At 42.0% G+C, this 26,533-nt stretch overlaps 1 protein-coding gene across 6 annotated transcripts in view; it reads left to right on the top strand.

Annotated features, from left to right (window-relative positions):
• Positions 1 to 1,011: 1,011 nt before the first annotated feature.
• SLC38A9 (solute carrier family 38 member 9) overlaps positions 1,012 to 26,533 on the top strand; it is a 78,738-nt gene continuing 53,216 nt past the window's right edge. For 3 of the 6 annotated variants that reach the window (XM_060191049.1, XM_060191048.1, XM_007518883.3), the window contains exons 1-3: positions 1,012 to 1,150; positions 18,346 to 18,446; positions 21,701 to 21,870. In XM_060191049.1, coding sequence (XP_060047032.1) covers positions 21,767 to 21,870 — 104 coding nt within the window. In that variant the 5' untranslated portion in view covers positions 1,012 to 1,150; positions 18,346 to 18,446; positions 21,701 to 21,766. Of the gene's footprint in view, positions 1,151 to 18,345; positions 18,447 to 21,700; positions 21,871 to 26,533 lie in introns of those variants that run through there. The other 3 variants (XM_060191043.1, XM_060191044.1, XM_060191050.1) reach the window with 3 other exon arrangements.

Genomic DNA, 26,533 nt, shown 5'->3' with positions numbered 1-26,533 from the left:
ATCCATTGCACCACCTTCCGGACCAACAAAAAAAAAATTTTAATAAGGGTACCAACAGCAAAATAACTTTTATTTGCCTTAGATATTATTATATGATTATTATTAGACATAATAAATACACTGTCTTGCAATCGTCAAACTCTCATTTAGCACTAGTAGCCACTAAGTAGATATGTGACCTTGGTTAAGTGACTTGAATTCTCTAGAACAACTTCCTATTCTGTGAAGTGATAAAGTTCACTCCTAGATTCGTGGTATAGACTTGGAAAGATATGTGTAAAATGCCTAGCACTCAGTGTTAGCCATTTGTTAAGTTCTGGCTATCACATGACAGTACTTGTGTTTCTGGTTTTGTTAAAAAAAAAAAAAGTCACTGGTTTCCAATGTAAGAAGGGCGTAGGCTTCCAGGGTACTTGCTTTAAGCTAAGTTTTTATTTGTTTTAACAAGCATACCAATTTTACTGAGATTGTTTAGAGTGGCTTTGAGAGAAAATGCTAGATGGAGGAAGGGTATAAGAGCTCTCCAACGTCTTTCTTTTAGCCTAGAGATCAACTTGCCAACATATTTAAAAAAAAAAAATCAAACTTAGTTTCTAGAACGAGGCAGGGAAAATGCCAACCCAACAACTCTTTTTCAAAGTCGCTTCCCTTTGTGTACAGAAGGTTCGCGCTCCTGACAACATAGCCTGAGAAACAGGTGGAGGAAAGTCTTGCCCTAGATGGAAAAACCTCATCCGCCCTTTCTCATGTGAGTTTCTGGTTGGAAAGGCTGTCAGACTTCCAGTCGTTCCTCTTCAAGGTCTCGGGCTCAGGTAGGAGAACCACACAAAGTCTAATTGTCTACCGGACTGAATCGCCCACTAGGGAATCCCGCCTCCAGATGTTGAGGCCCGAGCCCTACCCCGGGAGGTGGGCTGGTGTTGCAAAGCCCTCTGGGAATTGTAGTCCGCTGCGGCGAGGCTTTTTTTGATAGCAGGGGCCGACGCAGCGCGCTCAGAACTCCATCCCCCGCCGGCCCCTGCGGCAGGGCCGTTGCCTCTTCCTGTTCAGTGGACTTGGAGAAGCCCAGCTGCTGAGAATTGAGAGGATTTCGATAGGGGTCCCCGCCTTCCCGCACAGCTCTCCGAGATTGAGGGCTTGGCCTGTTCAGGTAGAGCACGCAGTTACCGGGTTTTGCACCCATCGGGAGGGAGTCAAGGGGGAAAGGGCGGGAACGGCGCAACCGGCTTCCACCCAGAGAAGTTGCTGGGTGAGACCGCCCCATGGAGGCTGCGCTTCTCCCAGGGCTCGGGTGCGAGAAAGGAGCTCCGGCCCAGAGCTCAGAGAATTCGCGAGCGTGGGCATCTGTCTGCTGGAGCCGCGAGGGAGCGGAGGGTCGGGGTCGACGAGCCCCTGATGACGGAGAGAGGGAGGGAGGAATTGCTGGGTGGTAGCCTGTCTCTGTCCCGGGCCGGGGAGACCCCGATGCACCTGCTGCGCTCACCTTCGGTGGGGTGAGGAGCCACGTGAGGCCGGTCCTGGCCGTGATCATCCCGGTCTCCGCTGTAACCGAGAGCCAGGATCTTGATCGAGGCGTCGCCTTTTAGCTGTCTTGGAAGCAGAGGGCTGCGGCTCAGAGCAGCTGGTCGGTGCAGTCTCTTCCCCAGAGATAGTGATCTGTGCTCCACCCAGCTGGAGAAACACGACTTGCCCATCAGTGGTCACCTTGACTAAAACTCGATTTTCATGACTGCCGAACAATGCCTTAATCTATTGCTAAGATCAGGAGTCAGCAGATGCTAGCCTGTACTACCTCTTTTTTTCCTTCCTTCTTTCTTCTTTTTCTTTTAATGCTAGGTAACAGACAACCACTTAAGAGCAGAAATCTTTAACTTGGCAAAACAATGTCGCCTCACAAATAACTGCACACTTTCCAGTAAGATAAAAGGCGGTGGCAAGCTAAGATGTTGTCGACAGATCCTTTGCACCAGAGACAAATAAGTTTCATTTCCTTATCTGATACGTGCCCACTGAACCTCTAAACACCATTAGATTTAAAAAAAAATGTGGACGGAGGGTAGATAGCATAATGGTTATGCAAACAGACTCTCATGCCTGAGGCTCCAAAGTCCCAGGTTCAATCTCCACATCACCATAAGCCAGAGCTGAACAGTGCTCTGGTTAAAAAAAAAAAAATAAAAAAAATAAAATATATATATATGATATATTATATATATATATGTATAGAGAGAGAGAGAGAGAGAGAAAGTATTATCTTGGTTCTTTTCCACCATCATGTGCTGGCAGCTGAAAGCCCCTTTGCTCTCCACAACTCTCCCTGCCCTCCTTCCCCAGAGTCTTTTGCTTTGGTGCAATACACCCAACCAGTCCAAGATTTACTTTGAGAAACAAGAATGGAAAGGTGAAGTGTTAGAATTTTTTTATCACCATCTTAAAAGTCTTACATATATAAACAGTATACTGTTAATTGTGATTTTTTAATATCATAAATATTTACCAAAAGTAGACAGCAGAGGAGAATGGGCATGCCAGCCTGAACTGCAAATTAAAAGAATAACTTATCGTATCTTTAAGAAAGGAGGTGTGGGCATAAAAGTTGTTTTAAAAGTCATTAGGTGGGAGTCGGGTGGTAGCGCAGCAGATTAAGCAGGTGGTGTGAACCACAAGGACTGGCATAAGGATCCCGGTTAGAGCCCCCGGCTCCCCACCTGCAGGGGAGTTGCTTCACAGATGATAAAGCAGGTCTGCAGGTGTCTATCTTTCTCTCCCCCTCTCTGTCTTCCCCATCTCTCTCCATTTCTCTCTGTCCTATCCAACAACAACGACATCAATAACTACAACAATGAAACAACAAGGGCAACAAAAGGGAATAAATAAATATTAAAAAAACAAACAAAAAAAGTCATTAGTTGATTGAATTTTTCTACCATGCAAGTATTTTACAATACACTATGTTTAAGTCCTTTGCCATTATTCTTTACTTCTTTTACCTAAACGTAACTTCAGAGCGTTTAGTGTTCTCAAGGTGGGAAGAGAAGGTCTTTGGTGCCATTGGATTATAATTTCTTTATTAGACTACAGTGGTCTACAGCACTATTAAATTTGGTATCACCTCTTAGAACATTTACTGATCAAATTGGAAGCATGTTGTCAGACGAGTTTTTTTTTCTCTTCCTTTTTTTTTTTTTTTGCATTGACACAAATAAATTGAGAGAGAAGTGGGGAGAGAGAAAGAGAGAGAGAGGGAGCAAGAAAGAGAGACACCTTCAGACCTGCTTCAACACTCATGAAACTTCCCCCCTGCAGGTGTATCCCTGGGGGCTTGAACCCAGGTCCATGGGCATGGTAATGTGTGTGTTCTCCCAGGTGTACTACCTGTAGGTCCTTCAGCTGTTATTTAGAAGTGGAGCATTATATTGCCTACTGACTGATCATTAAGTGATTCATAAAGAGTTTATGTAAACTTGTGACTAGACTTTGTAGCAGCTAGACTGTTATAGAAGAAAATACACACATAGTTTAACTGCTCTCACCAAGCTTTTTCCCCCTCTAGATTCCCCATATATTTATTTTTATTTAATCCAGAAGTACATTCTAAATTATTTTTCAAAGGAATTTACAAAAGGATACACACTCTAAAGTGTCCCATAGTAACATCAATGCTGCAAAAGTTAGCTTAATTTTCAGTGGCCTTTTTTTTCTTGACTTTAAAATCAGTAAATGACATGATATAAATGTTTTATTAATGATTTAATATTTACTTACAAAGTTGTAAGATAACAGATATAATTCCACACCATTCCCACCACCAGACTTCTGTGTCCCTAGTCCCTCCATTGGAAAGTACAGTGGTTCTCCCAAGGCCACAGATATGGGTTGACTGTTATTTCTTATAGCTGTCTATACTTACATATATTTGGCCTTTTTTCTTTTTTTTTTTTAAAGATTTTATTTATTTATTCATGAGAAATGATAGGAGAGAGAGAAAGAAAGCCAGACATCGCCCTGGTACATGTGCTGCCGGGGATTGAACTCAGGACCTCATGTTTGAGAGTCCAAAGCCTTATCCACTGTGCCACCTCCCAGACCATGCCTTTTTTTTTTTTTTCATATGCTCCTGCTTTCTCTTCCTTTCTAAGTCACACCTATACCTTGTACTACTTCTGAATATCCTTCCTTTTCTCCTTTTCTCTCTCTGGGTTCTGATGAAAGTGGAGCTCAGAGCCCGCTGGTCATCTTCCCCTAACATTTCTCCTCCTCTGAAGTAGTTTTTAATTATGTTTTTTAAAATGTATTGGATAGAGACAGAGAAATTGAGAGGGCAGGGAGGAGAGGGAAAAAGACAGACACCTGCAGTCTTACTTTTCCAGTTGTGAAGTTTTCCCACTGCAGGTGGGGACCAGGAACTTCAACTCAGCATCTTGTGCACTGTAATGTGTACACTTAACCAGGTGTGTCACCGCCTGGCCCCTGAACCAAAGATCTTTTAAGGGGTATGTAAAGTGGGAGTTCTGCATTCTGTAATTGCTTCTCGGCTGGACATGGACATGGACAGCTCGATTCATACCCCCAGCTGTTTCATTCTCTAATGGAGTAGGGCTCTCGAGAGATGAGGTTCTGGGACACATTGATGAGGTGGTCTGCCCAGGGAATTCAGGGTGGAATCATAGGTAGTAAGATAATATCGCAGGACAAAGTATTTAATAAACAAGAACCAACAAGTAGATAGAGCAGATGAGAAAAGGAATCTTAGGTTGGAAAGAAACTAGAAGTCTGTTTTAGGTATGTTCCTAGGGGCCTGTAGACTTTAGTAATTTTTGCTTGAGCTTGATAGTTAACATGGAGGTGGACTAAGAATATTGTCTGGGAGGATGGTGTTAGAGTTGAGAATAGGGCTAGAAGCTGAATTAGGGCAATGAGTAGCTCCCAAACTTGAATATATAAATACAGCTAACTGTTTATCCTATGGACCTGACCCAGGGCTCATATCTATTCATATTTAGCACAGGAGTGTGTATAACCTCCAAGTCCCAGTCAGCCTAGTTCACAATCCATGCCACAGCTGGAATCATTCTAGGCTGCACTCATTTCAGGACCAGTCTTCCTTGAGTGGCAGAGTATGTTGACCCAGTCTCCCTTCAGAAAGTGGGACAGTCCCCACCCTTGCCACTTTATAAAGAGGGCAAGATCCTGGAGAGGCCCACAAAAGGGATTATAATGACTTTCTTTATAAGAGTGAACACTGGTGATGGAAAGAGGGGCTTATTAGGGGTCTAGACCTATCGTATCTTTGTGAGAATCCAAGGATTCCCTGACTAGGGACCCAGTTGATGGGGTGGCCTGGCAGTGACCAAAAAGGCCATCATATTAAGTGAGCCAGTCTCTTGCCCTTATCCCAAGCTGCTTATTTTAATGGTGAGTTTCTATATATTTGCTTTTTATCTGCAAGACACGGACAAAATTTGGCCTACTGCTGTGGATATATTTATTTCTTATAAAATTTCATTATGACAGTCATGCTCACTGATAAGTATATTGTCTTGCAAACCTAAACTTACTATCTGACTCTTTGCAGAGAAAGTTTTGTTAATCACAGAGCCCGTAAGCTGAAAGTAAATATAGTATCTGAAACAGTATCACATGCAGAAATATATAGATAGGTATGGCTAACATTCAGTCTCTGCGAAAGAAAGTACAAGCACTTGAAGGGTAAGTCCACTTACATCACTTTCAGCAAAGACTAGCCTTCCTCCTTGCAAATCAAGGATAGTGCCGTAACATGATTTTAATATGATTCAAACAGATTTGATTCATGAGGAATTGTGAAGGAATTTCTGAGTCTGGTGTAAAGAGGGCTGACATTCTTGGAGGTAAATGAATATAGTCAATACTTTTTAAAAATAATGTCTCGGAAGTTAGGGGGTAGCGCAGCAGGTTAAGTGCACGTAACACAAAGCATAAGGACCGGCGTAAGGATCCCGGTTTGAGCCCCCAGCTCCCCACCTGCAGGAGAGTCGCTTCCCAGGCGGTGAAGCAGGTCTATAGGTGTCTGTCATTCTCTCCCCCTCTCTGTCTTCCCCTCCTCTCTCCATTTCTCTCTGTCCTATCCAACAACGACGACATCAGTAATCACTACAACAGTAAAAAAGGGCAATAAAAGGGAATAAATAAAAAAATAAAATTAAAATAATGTCTCATGAGGAGAAGGAGATATCTCATTTGCTAGAGTGCTCATTTTAACCCGGTGGAAGGACCCAGGTTCAAGTCTTCAGCCAGTATGCTAGAGTACTTTGCACAGGAGAAGCTTCACATTTGTGTCGTGATGTCTCTTCTCTCCCTCTGTCTCTCACCTTTTATCTAAAAAAAGTCTGACAAGAACGAGTGGTGGAGTCATGCAGGTACAAAACCATACTGAAAACCCTGATGGCAAAGCAAAAATTAATAATAATGTTTTATGAACATTTCTTTAATTCTTTGCTCGGTGTGTGTGTTTCTTTTTTTTTTTTTATGCTCCAGGGTTATCGCTGGGGCTCAGTGCCTGCACTATGAATCTGCTGCTCCTAGAGGCCATTTTTTTCCATTTTTGTTGCCCTTATTATTGTTATTGCTGTTGTTCTTCTTGGATAAGACAGAGAGAAATGGAGAGAGGAGGGGAAGACAGAGAGGGGGAGAGAAAGATAGACACCTGCAGACCTGCTTCACTGCCTGCAGGTGGGGAGCTGGGGGCTCTAAGTGGGATCCTTATGCTGATCCATGCCGGTCCGGGTGTGCTTAACCAGCTGCACTACCACCCAGCCCCCTGCTGTGTCCCTTTTTGTGGAGATTAGTGCTTCAGCACAGGCACTAATAAAACAATCTGTAAACTTTTTCCTGACACTACTTGCCAAAACTAATCTTAAATAATTAAGGACTAATATAAAGCGATTTTTCATGAATAGCCTCACATCTGTGATTTCATCAACAAAGACAGAGGGGAAAAAGAAAAAGACACCACACCATTAACGGCTCACTCAGGACGTTTGGAGTTGGGCTCCAATCTGGGTCATATTAATCTGGGTCCTGTGCATGGCAAAGCAGGGACCTCTCTATCCCTTTGTATCTCCATTCCCCTTTCAATTTCTAATCTGTCTTATGAAATAAAAGAGAAGTAGGAAGAAAGGAAGGAAAACTAAAAAAAAAAAAGGAGATTGGTCAGTGAGCCGTTATAAATTTATTTCAGGGTCTGGCAATGGCACAACCAGTAAAGTGCGTGATTCATCGTGTGCAAGGGCTTGGTGTCAAGCCCCCAGTCCTGACCTGTGGGGGAGCTTCCTGAGCAATGGAGCGGTGAAGGCACTGCTTTCTCTCCTCCTCCCCTCTCCCTCTTCTTCAGCTGTCTCCATCATGGAAAGAAGGAAGCGTGAGTGAGCAGTGCATTTATTTTGCAGACACTAAGCCCAGTGATGACCCTAGTGGCAAAGAAGAAGAAATTTCTGTCATGTTTATAGCACCTTACATATCTAACTTCCCATGTCAGTCAATGTTATGTCTATGACACACAAATACTATAAATTTAGGTAACCATTGATAGCAGTATTATGTATTGCAAGTGAAGTGAGGGAACTGAAATTTTGTCCTGTTGAGTGCAGAAAGAGGAGAACTGTACTAAATTCGCCGCACCAGGGGTCTGGAAATGTCAGGGTGCAACTTGGAACCCTCCCAGTGGACTGTGAACCCTCGTGTTATCCAGGTTTAGAATTTTTCCATTACCCATCCCCCTCCTCATTCCAGCTTGGAAATGAAGAAGAATCCCATCACTATATCTTTTTCTTTTAATTTATTTATAAAATGGAAACACTGACAAGACCATAGGAGAAGAAGGGTATAGTTCCCACGACCAGAGCTCCGTATCCCATCCCCTCCCCTGACAGCTTTCCTATTCTTTATCCCTCTGGGAGTATGGACCCAGGGTCATTATGGGGTGCAGAAGGTGGAAGGTCTGGCTTCTGTCATTGCTTCCCTGCTGAACATGGGCGTTGACAGGTGGATCCATACTCCCAGCCTGCCTCTCTCTTTCCCTAGTGGGGCAGGACTCTGAGGATGTGGAGCTCCAGGACACTTTGCTGGGTTGTCTGCCTTGGGAAGTCCAGTTGGCATCATGGTAGCATCTGGAACCTGGTGGCTGAGAAAGAATTAACATATAAGCCAAACAAATTGTTGCTTAGTCATGAACTTCAAGGTTGGAATATTGCAGATGAAGCTTTGGGGGTCTCCATTTTGGAAATAGCTAGTAGGTCTATTTTAGGTATATTCCAAGGGTCCCATGACTTTACTAGTTTTTGCCTGAGCCTGACATCTGATATGCAGGTGGACCCAGGTTACTGTCTGGGGAGATGACATTATGGCTGGAAAAAGGGCTAGAAAGCTAGATCAGGAGAGAGAGTAGCTCCCAAATATGGGAAAAGTGTATAAATATTGTTGACTATAAATCCCACCTATTTGATCTGGGGCCCATATTCAGCACAGGAGCCTATGTGACCTCTGCATCCCTGTAGGTCTGAACTTGCATTCTGTGGTCATTCATCAGTAGGAACATTCCAAGTTGCACCAATTTCGGGACCCATCTTCAGGTGGTAGAATATGTTATTCAAACCCCCCCTTTCAAAGGATGGAACATTCTCTCCCATTGGTGATCCACATTGAGGGAAAGGTCCTATGGGGACCCCCAGAGGGGTCCATTCTGTTGTTCCTGATGGAGATGACCAGTGATAATGGAGAGAGGGATCTATTCGAGGTCTAGGCTTATCATGTTTGTGTGGGAATCCCAGGACTCCCTGACTCGGGCCCCAGCTGATGGGGTGGCCTGATAGTGACTAAAGAGTCATCATTAAAGTATGCCAGTCTCTTGCCCTTATTCAACTTTTGTAGTCCATACTTTGACAAGGTTAGCTTTGGAGTGACTGAGGGAAGTGTAACAGGAAGTAGGTGAGGAGGGTATCTTGGTCTAAGTAGAAACTATTTCATTAGATACTTTAAGGTGTCTTTTTAGGTCTTTCTGCTTGCTTGCTTCATTTATTGAATATATCTATAGCACCATCACTGTATCTGTAAGCACCACCTGCAGGTAAATAGCAGAAGCTAATATAGATATTCAAATGGAAAAAAATCACTGGCAACCAACCTAAAAAGAACTGGAGAAGATTGTGCTTAGTGAAGCAAGTAAAGAGGCAAAGGGCAACTGCAGAATGGTTTCACTCATGCAGAATATAGAGAACTGAGTATATGAATGTGAAAAAAAATTGTCAACCGATGTCTGAGACTGTAGAACTGTAGTGGTTATCTATGGAGGTGGGGGTAGGGACACAAAACTTGGGTGACAGGAGTGGTGAAAAAAAAAAAAAAAAGAACATGAGATGTTCTAAAGATAATGAGTCCACAAAGTTGCAAAACCAGAGATTCTAGAAGATACATCATGCAGACATTAGAAACTAGGCTGGCAGGATAGCTCGCCTAGATAGTGTGCCTACTTTGTCATGCAAATGACCCAGGTTCAAGGCTTTTTCTCTAACTTTTAAAAAAGATTTTATTTATTTGTTAATGAGAGAGAGAGAGAGAGAGAGAGAGAACACCAGACAGAACTCTGGTGCATGGGTTGCCAGGGATTGAACTCAGGATCTCATCCTTGAGAGTCTAATGCCCTATCCACTGTGCCATCCCCCAGATCTTTCTCTAACTTTTTATCTGAAAAAGTTGCCTCTGCAGTAGCCTCTGGTGATCCCCCCCAAAAATCCATCAAGTTAGAAAATAGCACAGAAAAGTAGGTGCAAGAGATATAAGAACAAAATTAATTCTTCACCAAAAAATCCATCAAGTTAGAAAATAGCACAGAAAAGTAGGTGCAAGAGATATAAGAACAAAATAAATTCTTCACCAAAGAGACTGAAGGTTTAGAGGGGAAAAAATCCATATAGATACCAGAATGTGAAGAGCACATTGAATAAACATCATACTAACTTCAAAAGCTTAGAAATAGGCTCAGTCATGCAGAGAAGAGAATATCAAAAATAGGATAATATTATCACAGTCCCTCAAAATGGAAGGAGAGGTAGAGACCAGGTTCAGGATGAATGAAGCAGAAATATCAGATTCCATCAAAACATGAAATATCAGATTCCATCAAAACAGTAAATACAAGGCTAATGAGAATTTAGGATGGAGAAGAAAGAGCAGGAAGAGACCATATTCAAGGAAATAATAGCCGAAAACTCTCCAGATCTAGGGAATAATCAAAACTTGTTGTTCAGCAAATAGAGACAGTACCCAAATACCTAAATCCAAAGTGACCTAAACCAAAGACACATTGGTGAAAATTTGCCAAAGTCAAGAGCTAGGGAAAAACATCACTATCCACTAGAAAAAAGAAAAAGTTATCAGAAACTCAACAGACTAGGAGAGAGTAGAATGGCATATTCAAGGTGCTAAGATAATTGCTGGATACAGGTATTTTACCTTGTAAAATTATGATTCAAATATGCTAGACAAATAAAGGGATCTTTTTGCAGCCTGGCTGTAGAGCTTCTTGACTTGAAAGGAAGACGTCTTGGATTCACTTGCCAGCAGCACACATAATGGTCTGGCTCTTTATCACTCTCTCGTGAAACAAACTTTTTTTTGTGTGTGTGCCTACTGGGTTATTGCTGGGGCATGAATCCACTGCTCCTGGAGGCTATTTTTCCCTTTTTTTGCCCTTATTGTTTATCACTATTGTTGTTATTACTGTTGTTGTTGGATAGGACAGAGAAAAATTGAGAGAGGCGGGGAAGACAGAGATGGGGAGAGAAAGATAGACACCTGCAGACCTGCTTCACCTCCTGTGAAGCGACCCCCCCCCCTGCAGGTGGGGAGCCAAGGGCTTGAACCAGGATCCTTATGCTGGTCCTTGGCCTTAGCGCCATGTGCTCTTAACCTGCTGCTCTACCACCCAGCTTCCAATAAACTTTTTTTAAAGAAAAAAAAAAAGACCTGGGAGGGCGCAGTGGTGCACCCAGTTAAGTGCACATAGTATAAGCTCAAGGATCCAGGTTTGAGCCCTTGCTACCCACCTGTAGGGGGAACGCTTCACCCGTGAAGCAGGTCTGCAAGTGTCTCCCCCCTCCCACCTCCCCCTTCCATCTCAGTTTCTCTCTGTTCTATTGAATAAAAAACTGGAAAGAGAATGAAAGATCTAAAAGAAAGAGAGAGAAAAAGAAATGGCCTCCAGGAGCAGTGGATGCATAGTACTGGCACCAAGCCCCAGCAGTAAACCTGGAGACAAAATATATATATATATATATATATATATATATATATATATATATATGCATAATTTAAAATTATAAAGATAAAAAGACCTCAGAGATATAGAAACTAACGGAGTTTGCATCACCTTACCTGTTTTTTTAAATATATTTTTAAATATTTATTCTCTTTTGTTGCCTTGTTTTATTGTTGTAGTCATTATTGTTGTTATTGATGTCATTGTTGTTGGATAGGACAGAGAGAAATGGAGAGAGGAGGGGAAGACAGAGAGGGAGAAAGAAAGATAGACACTTGCAGACCTGCTTCACCACCTGTGAAGCAACTCCCCTGCAGGTGGGGAGCCGGGGGCTCGAACCGGGATCCTTATGCCAGTCCTTGTGCTTTGCGCCATGTGTGCTTAACTCACTGAACTACCTACCGCCCAACTCCCCCACCTTACCTGTTTTACAGGAATTCCATAAGAAAAGAAGTAACAAAGTGACACAAATATGATCAGTGTGGTAAACTATAAAATCAGAAACAACAGGCATCTGTGACAACAGTGTAGCATCAAAGGGGGAGGAGGTAGTGTAGGCAGACAACAACCAATCCAAGCCCCATGTGCGTGTGCACACACAGAGACCATTTTACATATACTAAGTTGGACACAATATTCAAGGTAATCACAGAACAGAAATATGGAGCAAAGACTCTTAGAAGAAGAAAAATAAAATTGAGAGAATCACCATGGGAAACTACCCACATAAAAAGGTGGCTGGGTGGGGGGGCTGGGTGGTGGTGCACATTGTACTAGGTGCAGGGACCTACACAAGCATCCAGTTTGAGCCCTGGACTCCCCACCTGAGCGGGGGGTCTCTTCACAAGTAGTGAAGCAGGTCTGCAGGTATCTATCTTTCTCCCTCTTTACCTCCCCCTCCTCTCAATTTCTCTCTGTCTTACCCGATAAAACGGAAAAAATGGAACAGTGGATTTGTAGTGCTGGCACTGAGCCCCAGTGATAACCCAGGAGGCAAAACCAAAAAATAAACAAAGGTAGCTAGAAACAACAAAAATTAAAAATAAAAATAAAACAGAAAAAAAAAAGAAGTTGGCACTAAGTAAGCCACATCTATCAATAATCACACTGAGGGAGGGGGACCGGGTGGTGGCGCACCTGACTGAACACTCACACTGCATTGTGCAAGGACCTGGGTTCAAGTCCCCACTCCCCACCTGCAGGAGGAAAGCTTCCCAAACGGTGAAGCAGGGCTGTGGGTGTCTCTCTCCCTCCCTTGCTACCCCTTCCCTCTAAATTCCTCTCTGTCCTATCAAATTAAATAAGATTTATAAAAAAAAATAATGATCACACTGAATGTGAATAATATGGATTCACCAGTCATCAGACATAGAATGGTTGGGTGGATTAAAAAAAAAAAAAGGAATCCATTGATAATATAGAAGCTTGCATCTCATGTAAAGGCAGCCCTTGGGAGGAAACATCCAGAGGCATGTAGCTATGGAGTTTTGTTTGTGTGTTTTGCTCTCCCCATCAGCTAGGGAAATCAACAAAGATCACCTGTAAATTCAATAAAATATAACCAGAATCTCTTCAAAACCTCACCAAGCCACAGATGAGTACAAACATGTGCAGCTCATGGACAGAAAGGGGGAGAGGGAGCAATTCCTGGTACTAAAAGGCTGTACTCAGGGACAGCTGGGGCCAGGCTGGGAGTGTGGCAGAGATGCTCACCACTTCCGGATCTGAGCTAAAGAAACGACAGTTAAAAAAAAGAAGAAGAAGAAGAAAGAAAGAAAGAAGGAAAAGAAACGAAAAAGGAAGGGAAGAAGGATATCGCCCAAGTCACAGGTGAGTACAGAGTACAGACACATTGGCTTGAGAATGGAAAGGGGGTGCATGAGTGGCCCCCAGGACTAAAAATCGGTGCTGAGAGGTGGCAGGCTCCAAATTGGATTGGTGGCTGAGATGCCACTTTCAGGTCTGAGTGTTAGCAACAAAAGACTTAAAAAGGAAAAAGAAAAAAAAAAAAAACACCTAAAAACTCACTAGTTTACAACTGTGACTTCTTGATTGATATTCTCACAGAGGCTCAAACAGCAGCAGGGAAACCCTATCTTGACATCAAGGTCAGAGAACTACCCGGTGATTTAGGATAAAATCTCCTCTCCCCCACCAAGATATATAAAGAAGCAAATCAGAGGCCAGGCAGTGGTGCATCTGCTTAAGCACACACATTACAGTGTGCATGGACCTGGGTTCAAGTCCCTGGTCCTCACCTGCAGAGGGAAAGCTTCGGGAGTGGTGATGCAGGGCTGCAGGTATCTCTCTGTCTCTCTCTACCTCCCCTTTCCCTCTTGATTTCTGGCTGTCTCTATCAAATAAGTAAAGATAATAAAGGAAAATATATATGTTAAAAAGAAGCAAATCAAACACCTCAGTCACATCACTTCCTGCCGGCACAACAACAAAATTCACATTAAATGAGGAAACAAATATACAGACAGCAATGACAGAAACCTCAAGTAACCAGGCAGAAACAGATCTAGAAAAAATGACAAGAGATGGAATTCAGAAAATTCATGAAATCAATTGAAGAACTAAGCAATCAATTACAAAGTATAGAAAGGGGAGTACCTCCAACTTGCAGGGTCTACAGGACACTTTCAGTGCAGTTCAGGTTGAGGTAAGAGGCCTTGGAAGTAGATTTAACCAGATGGAGGAGAGAATATCAACATTAGAAGACACATCCACCACATTCAGTGAACTAAAACTCTTAGGAAAAATGAAGCACTTCTCAGTGAAATAGCAGACTCCATCAGAAAGGTGGACATCATAGTGATTGGAATCCCTGAGGAAGAAGGGAGAAAGAGGAGAGAACATATTCAAAGAATTTTTAACAGAGAATTTTCCATACCTGAGCAATGTTCAAAATCCAGAAATCAAAGAATGTGATGCATACCTAAATTTTTTAATCCAAGATGAGACACACCAAGACATATTTTTGTAAAACTATCCAAAACCAGGGACAAGGAGGAAATATTACAGGCTGCCAAGGAAAGGAAGAAAGTCACATACAAAGGCAGAACTATCAGGCTTTCCTCAGATTTCTCATCACAAACCCTAGAAAGGCAAGGAGGGAATGGAATGGCATGTTCAGACTATTAAAAGATAAGATTTTCCAGCCAGGAGTTCTGTATCCTGCTATATTATCCTTCAGATATGAGGGAGAAATAAAGATCTTTTCAAACATTATGAAACTGAAAGAATTTGACACTATCAACTCTCCCTTGCAAGAATTTCTGAGAGAAGTCTAATATGAAAAGAATAGACAGAGGAATCCCAATTTTTAATGTGATAATCAGTATTAGAGTAGATTCTGTGGGGCTAGCGTGGGGGTGCCTCTTCCCAGGCGCATACTCTCTGGGTTGGAGAGAATGCGACTGGAGCCAGCCTGGGCTGCTACTCACTCAGCGACACGAGGGAGATGACTCAGGAACAGACTCGTGGTGGTGAGGCAATTCAGTTCATTATTGATCAGAGAGCCAAGGCTTTTAAAGGTCGGACCTGGAAGTGGCAAGTCGGAAATGGAAATGGCTAGGAAAGGGATGGAGAAAGGAAAAAGAGAGCTGGAAAGGTAGGAACTTCCTTAGCAACTGTTGCAAGGGTTTTAACTGGTAGGATTAATAATCGCCTGCAGGCAGGGAGGGTCTTGAGGGTAGAAAGAAGATAGATCAAAGGAATGGAATGAGTGGGGATCTTTCAGGCAAAACAATGATTATGTAGATAATAAGTGATAAGCTGAGGGGATGGGGCGGAGGGTAGATAGCATAATGGTTATGCAAACAGACTCTCATGCCTGAGGCTCCAAAGCCCCAGGTTCAGTCCCCCGCACCACCATAAGCCAGAGCTGAACAGTGCTCTGGTTAAAAAAAAAAAAAAAAAGACGAGAGGATGGACGTCCCCTCAAGTCAAGCCCTGCCAACCTCAACCACATCCTCACAATTTTCTGACATCTCCCCCTTTCTTTTTATCTAATGGCCGTAGTACCAGGAATGCAGGGTGCTTTGTGAGGCAGGGAGTCTGATAAGACGGGGCAAACCTTTGGGGTTACTCCTGTCTCTCCTTGCTCAACCTCTCAGTAGAGAGAGAGACTGACAGGATAGACGCAGTCTTCAGGTCAAGCCCTGTCAGGCTCTACCACATCCTCACAATTTCCCAACAAGAATCAAGAACACAACAACAGGGAGAACCAGACACAGGAAAGGGGAGAGCAAAATAACAGCGACACAATCCAATGTTGGTGAACCAAGGCCAACTTGAAAAAAGACTCTTGTAGATAGATCTACAAAAGAAGCAAAAATAACCCAATTAAAAAGTGGGCCAAAGAACTAAACAGTTTTCTAGAGAAGAGATACACATGGTCCACAGACACATGAAGAAATGCTCCACTTCACTTATCTTTAGAGAAATGCAAATTAAAACTACACTGAGATGCCATCTCACACCTGAGAGAATGGCTGACATCAACAAACCAGGAAAGGACAGGTGTTGGAGATGTTGTAGAGAAAAGGCAACTCTTTCACTTCTGGTGAGAATGCAAAATGTTGCAGCCCCTTTTGAAGACTGTATGGATAATCCTTAAAACAAGTAAAAATGGAATTAAATTATGACCCAGCAATACCACTCTTAGGTCCTTAGCCAGTGGACACTCAAGCTCTAATTCGAAGGGATACACACACCCCTATGTTCATAGCTGAATTATTCACAATAGCCAAAGAGTGGAAGCAGCCTAAATGTCCATCAACAGATGACTGGCTAAAGAAGTTATGAGTTCAGAGTCAGGCGGTAGCACAGGTGGTGCAAAGTGCAAGGACTGGCATAAGGATCCCGTTTCGAGCCCCCGGCTCCCCACCTGTAGGGGAGTCACTTTACAGGCAGTGAAGCAGGTCTGCAGGTGTCTGTCTCTCTCCCTCTCTGTCTTCCTCTCTCTCCATTTATCTCTGTCCTATCTAACAATAACAACATCAATAACAACAACAATAACTTCAACAATAAAACAACAAAGGCAACAAAAGGGAAAGAATAAATAAATATTTTTAAAAGAGAAGTTATGAGTTAAATATTCCACAGATACTACTTTGTAATAAAAAAAAATAATAATATTGCGTCCTTTGGAACAAAAATGGATAGAATTGGAGGTGACTATGCTTAGCAAAATAAGTAAAGAAAAGAAAGACAACTACCAGATGGCTTCAGTTATATGTGGAATCTACAGATCTGATTTACATGAACTTGCCAAAAAAAAAGGAAAGAAAAAAATCCAAACAAAACAGAAGCAAACAAACTGTAATACTTATGAGAACTATGGTGGTTATCTTTGGGAGGTGAGAGGGTGGGGATACAGAACTTTGGTGGTGGGTGTGGTGTGAAGCTATACGTTGTAACGTAGCAATCTTGTAATAAACCATTAATAACATAAAAATTAAAGAATAGTAATAAAAGATAAGTCATAGGTTCGGAGTAAAAAGAGTAAGGTGTTCCAAGCCACTAATAATTAATACAGAGAAAAGAGTAGGGACTGTTATTCTCATATCAAATAAAATCAAGCTTAAGTTAATATATATATATATATATATATATAATATCTTAGAGAGATGTATACTGCATGAGGCCTGGCAGTGGTGCACCTGGTTATGGGCATCTAGTATGAAATGTGAGGACCCACTCAAGGATCTGGGTTCCCAGCTCACCACCTGTAGGAGGGATTCTTCAGAAGTGATGAAGCAGGTCTGCAGGTGTCTATCTTGCTCTCTGCTCCTCTCTATCTCTTCTTCCCTTCCCAGTTTCTCCCTATATTATCCAATAAAATGGGGAGGGAGGGAGGCTGGCTGCTAGGAGTGGTGGATTCAGAGTGCCAGCACTGAGCCCCAGCGATAACCCTGGAGGCAAAAAAAAAAAAAAAAAAAACACTGTATACTAATATCCCTGATAAGCATTGATGCAAAAATACTCAGCAAAACCTTGACAGATTAAGTCAGATAGTGCATTAAAAGAATACTCCATCATGATCAAGTGGGATTCATCTTAAGGATACAAGGATGGTTCCACATGCTCAAACTGAACAATGTATGCCATTTTCACAGGAGTGAGGTGGTATCTCAATGTTGTCTTTATTTGCATTTCTCTGACAATCAGCGGCCTGCAGCAATTTTTCATATGTTTGTTAGCCTTTTGGATCTCCTCTGAAGTGAATGTTTTTTTCATATCCTCTGCCCATTTTTGGATGGGGTCATTTGCTTTTTTGGTGCTAAATTTGCTGAGCTCTGTGTATATTTTGGTTATTAGTCTCTTGTCTGATGCGTGGCATGTGAAGATCTTCTCCCATTTTGTGAAGGGTCTTTTTGTTTGTGTGATAGTTTCTTTCTTTGGCTGTGCAGAAGCTTTTCAATTTGATGTAGTCCCATTGGTTTGTTTCTGCTTTAGTCTTCCTTGCAGTTGAGTTTGTTTCATCAAAGATGTACTTGAGGTTTAGGTGGGAAAGTGTTTTACCAATGTTTTCCTCTAAGTATTTGATAGTTTCTGGTCTAACATCCAGGTCCTTGATCCATTTGGAGTTGATTTTTGTTTCTGGTGAGATAAGGTGGTTCAGTTTCATTCTTCTGCATGTTTCAACACAGTTTTCCCAGCACCATTTATTGGAGACAGCCTCCTTCCTCCATTTAATACTTTGGGCCCCCTTATCAAAGATTAGATGTCCATATGTGTGGGGGTTTAGTTCTGGGCTTTCAATTCTGTTCCTCTGGTCTGTGTGCCTATTTTTGTCCCAGTATCAGGCTGTTTTGATGATGATGGCCTTATAGTATAGTTTGAGATCTGGGAGTGTGATGCCTCCATACTTCCTCTTTCATAAGTGTATTGGAACACTAGTGGGGCATGAACTTTTTTGGAACTGACTGATACTGGCAGGGTCACTGGGAGGCCAAGATGGTGCTCCTCAAATCAAGCCCTTACAAGGTAACATTGATTTACAGTATTGTGCGTTTCAGAAGTGCTTTTTGTCATGTTGTCAGGGCTGGAGATGCAGGGTACTCCAAAGACTAATCAGAAAGATGAGTTCTATGTCTGACTGATAGCCCAGAGGTGACTTCCTTGGACATACACCATGATAAGAGTGAGTACAGCCCAGCAAAACTCCTGCCTTTAAGGCCAGGGTGCTTTTATTAACAAGGTTTACAAAACATTAGAAATTCCAGATCTCAAAGCGTAGGTTCAGGTGGGAAGCAGAACAAAGAAATTAAATTAAATGCTTACATGACTTAAACTAGGTAGGGTGCAGTAACTGAATCTAACATTAGTAGATTTAAACTCAACATATGAATGACTGCTGTATATCAGTAAATTACCAACACACCCCTCCCATGCCACAGATTAAGACGTAAGTGTCCAGGGACTAGTCCCCATTAGCCTAGATATTTACTGGAAACAGAGTCTTAGGTACTGAGTTAGACAGTAAGCCAGAAGTTAAGGGCATCTGATAGGAAAGCTCCCCAACGCTTTTCACACCTCTTCAAAAGCAAGTTGTCATACGATGTTCATCACCAAAGTGCTGACACTCTTTCACTCCTTTTGTTGGACTCTTCCACATTCTGTGCCCCCTTCTGCCTTCACCTTTGGATGAGATCAGACCTGCAGTCTGAATTCAAGTATTGGTTTTGTCATTCCACTGCTTGACTGTTCATATCTCACATAGTCATACGTCTCTTCTTAGCTTATTTTGTTTAGCACGACACTCAGCTCCATGTATGTTGTCTCAAATGGCGAGATTTCATCTTAAAAACTGAATAGTATTTCATTGTGCATGTATGCCATATCTTTAGTATTTATTTATCATTTGTTTTTTTCTACCAAAGCACTGCTCAGCTCTGGTTGGTAGTGGTGTGGGGGACTGAACCTGAGACTTTGAAGCCTCAGGCATGAGAGTCTCTGCATAACCACTATGCTATCTACCCCCACCCTAGGTCATTACTTTATCACTCACCTTGTCACTGAGCAAATAAGTTCTATCTTGGCGATTATAAGTAGGTTGCAATGAATATAATAGTGCAAATAACTGTTCAATTAATGCCTTTATATTCTCCAGATAGACACCTAGGGGTGAATTTTCTGGATTGTATAGTAAGTCTATTTTCATCATCTTGAGAAATCTCCATGCTGATTTCCAAAGAGACTCGGTCAGTTTACATTCCCACCAACAACATACAAGTATTGCTTGTTCTCTACAACCTTGTCAACACTTAATTCTGGTCTTTGTGAAACAGGCCATCTCACAGAAGCACAATGTAGTTTCCTTTTGCATTTCACTGAAAGTAAGTATGGTGAGTTTGTTTTTTTTTCACATACCTTTTGGTCATGTGCATGTCTTCTTTGGAAGAGTGTCCATTTCTTCTCTCTGTTTTTCAGTGAAGTAATTTGTTTTATAAAGAACTCATAAAGCCACTTTGGGTATTTTATGAATTCTTTATACAGCTTGGATATTTGTCCTTTGTCAGATGTCTGAAAGAGAAATGCTCTTTCATTCCATAGGAGTCTTTTTTTTTTTAATCACCTTAATTGGGGAAGGGGTTAATGGTTTATAGTTGCTGGCACATGGGTACAAATTCTCATCTCCCTGTGATAGTAATCTGCAAACACTGTCACCCCCAACGTAGGTTCTCCACCATCTTGCACCACACACTATTCAGGTGGGCTATTTCACCAGCACTGGACAAATTTGTATTCTATATTTTGAGAGAAGCAAGAAGAAAGAGACTCCAAAACACAGTACCACCATCTATGGCATTCTCTAAGTCCTCCCATGTGGTGGATGGTGCTGGGCAGTAGACCAAGGGCTCCATGTTTGGAAAGCAGGTGCTTCACTTAGTGAGTGAGCTACCTCCTGGGCCATGTGTCTTCTTTTATTCATTTTAATAATTTCTTGTGGTTCTTGTTTAAATATTTTATTTTATTTTATTTTAAAGTTGCTTTTAGGTCCTTAATCCTTTCTTTCTTCCTTTGTGGCCATTAGGTTTTCTTTTGTTTTATTTTATTTAGATATAGTGAGAAATTGAGAGGGGAAGGGGAGACACACAGAAAGACAGATACCTGCAGACCTGCTTCATCTCTCGTAAAGCTTCCCCTTGGAGGAAGAGTAGAGGCTCAAACCTGTGTTCTTGTGCCTGGTATGAGCTCATCCAGATGTGTCCCTGCCTGACCCCACCTCCTGAAATTCTTTTTGAATTGTTTGCTTTTTAAAAAATGTTGTATATGTACTTATTTATTATTAGTATTATGTGTGCTTAACTGGGTGAGCCACCACCTGGCTCCTCCTACCTATTACTGGATAGAGACAGGGAGGGGAAATGGAGAAGGAAGAGAGAGATAGAGAGGTAAAGAGACAGAGAGACACCTGCAGCCCTCCTTCACCACTTGTGAAGCATTCCCTCTGCAAGTGGGGACCAGGAACTTGAACCTGGGTCCTTCTGCACTGTAATGTGAGTGCTTAACCAGGTGCACTACCCCCTAGCCCTCTGCAGTTGTCTTCTTACAGGAAAATGGGTCAAAATAGCACAATCATTTTGTTTCTTCGTTTTTAGCACAGTAGTTTTGACTACAAATTGATTATTCCACTTTTTTTTTTTTTTTTTTGCATTTAGGGTTATTGCTAGGGCTCCGTGCCTGCCCCATGAATCCACTGCTCCTAGAGGCTTTTTTTTTCTCCCTGCTTTTGTTGCCCTTGTTGTAGCCTTGTTGTGGTTATTATTGTTGTTGTTGTTGATGATGTCGTTCGTTGTTGGATAGGACAGAGAGAAATGGAGAGAGGAGGAGAAGACAGAGAGGGGGAGACAAAGATAGACACCTGCAGACCTGCTGCGACTCCCCTGCAGGTGGGTAGACTGGGGCTCCAACCGGGATCCTTATGGCCGGTCCTTGGGCTTTGCGCCACATGAGCTTAATCCGCTGTGCTACCTACCGCCCAACTCCCGATTATTCCACTTTTTATTGAGCTGAAAAATAAATAATTTTATTTTGACTTAGCAAGTTTCTGATAAAATGATTGTTTTAGATATACCTTAGTCTTTCTAGACAAAGAAATCTTCATCAACTTCCCATAGTTTTAATTATTTATTTATTTATTGACTAGATACAGCCAGAAATTGAAAGGGAAGGGAGAGGGAGAGAGTCAGAGAGACACCTGCAGACCTGATTCACCACTTGTGAAGCTTCCCCTCTCAGGTGGCACATAGGGGCCCAGACCTGGATCACTGTACACTGTAATGTGAGTGCTTAACCAGGCGCACCATAACCCCGCCCCGAAAATGTATTACTTACCAACAGTAAAATACTTTTTTAAATTAAAGTTTCAGTTGCCTTTTTCTGGTTGCATAGGGGTGACTTCTTCAGTGCTTTGCTTCTGGAAAACAACAAAATAAACAAACAAACAAACTGACAGATATGGACAGTGATTCAAGGCATCTTCTCATCCCTGAAGTAGATCATGAAATAAATCCAGGACCAATGAATATCCAGTTTGATTCATCAGATATAAGATCCAAAAGGTAAGAGTTTAAAAGAAAGTACTTATAATTTTGATTTTTGGTTGTTAACTTGTATTTATTTTATTTTATTTTATTTTATTTTATTTTTACTGAAGCATTTATCAGCTCTGGTTTATGGTGGTGTGGAGGATTGAACCTAGGACTTTGGAGCCTCAGGCATGAGAGACTCTTTGCATAACCATTATGCTATCTACCCCTGCCCAAATTGTACTGTTTATAGCTAAACTCTTATAGTTTTGACTGATAAGCCTCAGCTATAAAACAAGAGTACTAGTCCCTTATTTCTTCTTCTTTTTTTTTTTTTTGACTAAGCATCTTTATGGGAGAGGGTTGGGTTCAATTTTATGAAGTATGGCTGTTTTATTTATTTGAAATGACCTTAGTTTTGTTTTTATTTTTTTCTGACATTTCTTCTGTATTGATTTAATAATGATTGACAAGACTGCAGGATAAGAGGCGTATAATTACCACCACCAAAGTTCCATATCTCATCCCCTCCATTGGAAGCTTCCATATTCTTTATCCCTCTTGGAATATGGACCCATGATCACTATGGGGTGCAGAAGGTGGAAGGTCTGGTTTCTTTAATTGCTTCCCTGCTGGACGTGGGCGTTGACAGGGGGATGACCTTGATTTTTAAGACTGTGTTTTATAAATGTAATTTGAAGGATTGGGGTAGATAGCATAACAGTTATGCAAAGAGACTCTCATGCCTGATACTCTAAAGTCCCAGGTTCAATCCCCTGCACCACCATAATCCTGAGCTGAGCAGTGCTCTGGTAATAAATAAATAAATAAGTGTAATTTCACAGCTCTTCAAAATATGTTATTATACCACATTTACCACCAAAATGCTACTGTTCTTCCACCAACATCAACTGGAAGCCCTACTCTCTTGCAGTCTTATGTTCCCCATTCGGTCCCATTTGGTAACCTCAGTTCTGCAGGTCGAGTCCAAAGGTTTGCATTGTTGTGCTTTGGTTTTCCTTGCCTTGTCTGTTTACCCCTATGGGTAAGATTATTCTGTATTCTCATCACATCAGCATCTATGTCAGCAGTACCATAGGGGTGGCTTCGTGGTAATAAATTCCTTTAACTATTGTTTGTGTAGAAAGCTTCTCATCACTCTTTCCAATCTGATATTACAGCAGTGTAGAGTATGGTGGATATCTTTCCCATTCAAAACTGTGAATATATCCTGCTAGCCCTGTCTAGCCTTTATTTGTCAGTTAAGAAACCAGCTGATGGTTTATGGGATTTCCCTTGTACGTGAGGCAAAAAGTATCACATCCCGATGAGAAAATTGATGGGAGAGTGACCCAGGTGGTGGATACTGCTTGTAGAGGTTAAAGAAAAGCTCTGAATATTGAGAACAGCCATTAACCTGAAACCAACTCTTCCTTGTTCCGTGTAAATATTTCCACCTGTACCCACCCTATGATAACTATAAAACGGTGGGATGAAAAATGATCGGGGTCACAGACTCTCCCCTTGCGTATAAGGGTGTTGGTGGCCCAAGCTTAAGCTTGCTAATAAAGGCTCTTGCCATTGCATGTGATTCTGGTCTTTGCATGAGATCGGGACTCGAACCTCTGGGCATAACACTGCTGAGCTTAGGTTCCAAGTTAGATCCCCAGCATCACATGTACCAGAGTCTTGCTCTGTCCCCCTTGATCATTAATAAATATTTTTTAAAGAAAATAGGGGGAGGGGTTATTGGGTGGTGGTGCACCGGGTTACGCACACAGAGTAGAAGCACCAGAACCTGTGCAACGATCCCAGCTCTAGCCCCAGGTTCCCTACCTGCAGCGGGATCGCTTCACAAGCGGTGAAAAATTACTGCCAGTATCTCTCTACCCTCCTCTCTCAATTTCTCACTGTCCTAGTCAATGAAAGATGGCCACCAGGAACAGTGGATTCACAGTGTTGGTTACCAAGCGGTAACCCTGGAGGTAAAAAAAAAAAAAAAGGGGGGGGGGAATGAAATACATCGGAATAGCCTTAGGAAAGTGCAAATCTATTTGAAAGAAACTTTAAAATGCTATTCATGGACCTAACATGAGATTTAGAGTATTTCTTCAGCATCAAGAGGATGATTTTCAAGACAAGCTGTTGTCATTCCGTCAGGAGCAATACTCAAAAGATTATTTTAGAAATTTCTTTTTTGTATTTAAAGAACTCTTTGACTTCCTTAGTAGCTTACAGTATTTCTTCATCAGTTAAAAAAAGAAATATTTTTTTAAATTAATGTTTCACACACACACAGTTGTTCTTTGTAAAATTAAAAACCACTGATAATATATTTCTTGACTTTTCTTACAAATCACTGACACTTTTATGCTTGGTAGTTTGATGCTTGCACTTTCCTAATCTTGCCAGAAGGTGTCACAACAGGCTTCCAAACACTGACTAAATGGGTTGATGTCTCCAATGACCAAGAATGACCAGAATGTGCCGTGCCACCAAGAACAGCTACTAAAACAGCTATTGCTGTGACTAGCAGTGATTCAGAGGTGACCTGGAGACAGCACAGTCACGCACTTGGATAGTGTTCATGCTTTACCATGCACACAGTCAGTTTTGATCCCAGATCCCATCGCACTGGGGGAAACTTCAGTGCTGTGGTGTCTTTCTGTCTGTCTGAAAAAAGCGGTGAAGTCCCAGTGACGACTAAGTAATGATGGCAATGGTGGTGATGATGATGGTGATGATGATGATGATGATGAGTGCATCTTTATTTTAGAAATATATAAATATAAAAATCAAGGGTGTGGGGGCCGGGCAGTAGCGTACCAGTTTAAGTGCACATAGTACAAAGTGCAAGGACCTGCATAAGGATCCCGGTTTGAGCCCCGGCTCCTTACCTGCAGGGGGGTCATTTCACAAGTGGTGAAGTAGGTCTGCAGGTGTCTGTCTTTCTCTCCCCCTCTCTGTCTTCCCCTCCTCTCTCCATTTCTCTCTGTCCTATCCAACAACAACACAAAAACAGAAAAGATGGCCTCCAGGAGCAGTGGATTTGTAGAGCAGGCACCTAGCCCCGGCAACAAATCTAGAGCAAAAAACAACAAACAAACAAATATCAAGGTGGTCATGCGGTGGCACACTCAGTTGAGAGTACATGTTGCCATGTGCAAAGACCCGAGTTCAAAGCCCCTGCTCCCTACCTATAGTGGGGGTTGCATCACAAGCCGTGAAGCTGGTCCACAGGTGTCTGTCTGTCTTTCTCTTTTCCACTCTGTCTTCACCTCACTCACAATTTATCTCTGTCCTATTAAATAAATATAGAAAGAAGAAAGGAAAAGATGGCCACTGGGAGCAATGGATTCATAGCACCATCAGCGAGCCCCAGCGATAACCCTGCTAGCAATTAAAAAAAAAAAAAAGGCCAGAGAAAACAGCTCAGCTGGCAGACAGGCAAAGCAGACCACTTCTGTGCTTGAGCTTCCTGGTTCAGGCCCCAGCATCACTTGTTCTGCAGTGGAGTTTAGGCTTTTCTCTCTCTAAAATTAAACTCTCTCATATGACTTAAAGTAATAAAATCTTAAAAATAGACTTAAAAAATCAGTAAAATACGACGTGTGACGAAATACATTCTGATCTCAGAGGATGGACTGTAAAGTGAAATATCGTGCTCTCTACATTTGAATCCACAGATTTAAGGTGATGCCTTCCCCAAAAAGCCATGCCAGCAGTCATTTTCAGTATATATGACCCAGCAGTTTCACCTCTAAACATTAATTTCACAGTGTCAAAAAACAGAGCAAAAGATTGAAAAGACAGGATGACTTTATTATTATTATTATCTTTATTTATTGGATAAAGACAGCCAGAAATCAAGAGGGGAGGGAGAGGTGGAGATGGAGAGAGATAGAGAGACACCTGCATCACCACTCTCAAAGCTTTCCCCCTATGGGTAAGGACTGGAGGCTCAAACCCCAAGTCCTTGCCCATTGTAATATGTACGCTCAACCAGGTGTGCCACCACCCGGCCCCAGGATGATTTTCCTTATAGGACAGGAAAATAAATTGTTAAACATTTGTACAATGGAATATTTTTCACTCTTTTAAAAAACATCTTTATCGCAAATCAAACTGGATGAAGCCGTCAGGTTATTCTAGTAAGTGAAAAAAGTGAAGTGCAGAGCAGTGTGTATGGTGTGCTACCATTGGGTAAAAATCAATCTGTAAATTATTTGTAAAAACAGTATGTAGAAATGACTGGGAAAACCAATAGGAAACTGCTCACAGTGGTTTGTGTCTTCTCAGAGCTAAACTGAGTACTGAAGCTGAGAGGTGTGATAGAGACTTTAGCTAGATTTACCCAACGGCCAGTCAGCAACGGCAGCTCACTCCTTGCCAACTGAATCCTAATTTTCTTAAGGATTTTAAGAGAAATATTTTATTTATTTTATAGAGACAGAGAAATTGAGAGGAAAGGGGGAGATAGGGAAGAAAAGAGACACTTGCAGCACTGTTTCACTGTTTGCAAAGCTTTCCCCCTGCAGGCAGGGATTGGGGGCTTGAACCCAGGTCCGCTTAACCAGTTGCACCACCACCCGGCTCTATTAAGGATTTTAGTAGGCTCTCGTTCAAGACACGAAGAAGGTCTTTATAAGAAGGTCTGTTTCCATTTCCCATTTTACTTACTCTTTCAGTCTTTCTC

This window comes from Erinaceus europaeus, chromosome 5 (assembly GCF_950295315.1).
Source record: "Erinaceus europaeus chromosome 5, mEriEur2.1, whole genome shotgun sequence".
Classification (NCBI taxonomy): Eukaryota; Metazoa; Chordata; class Mammalia; order Eulipotyphla; family Erinaceidae; genus Erinaceus; species Erinaceus europaeus.
This window is presented reverse-complemented; position numbering and strand designations above follow the sequence as displayed.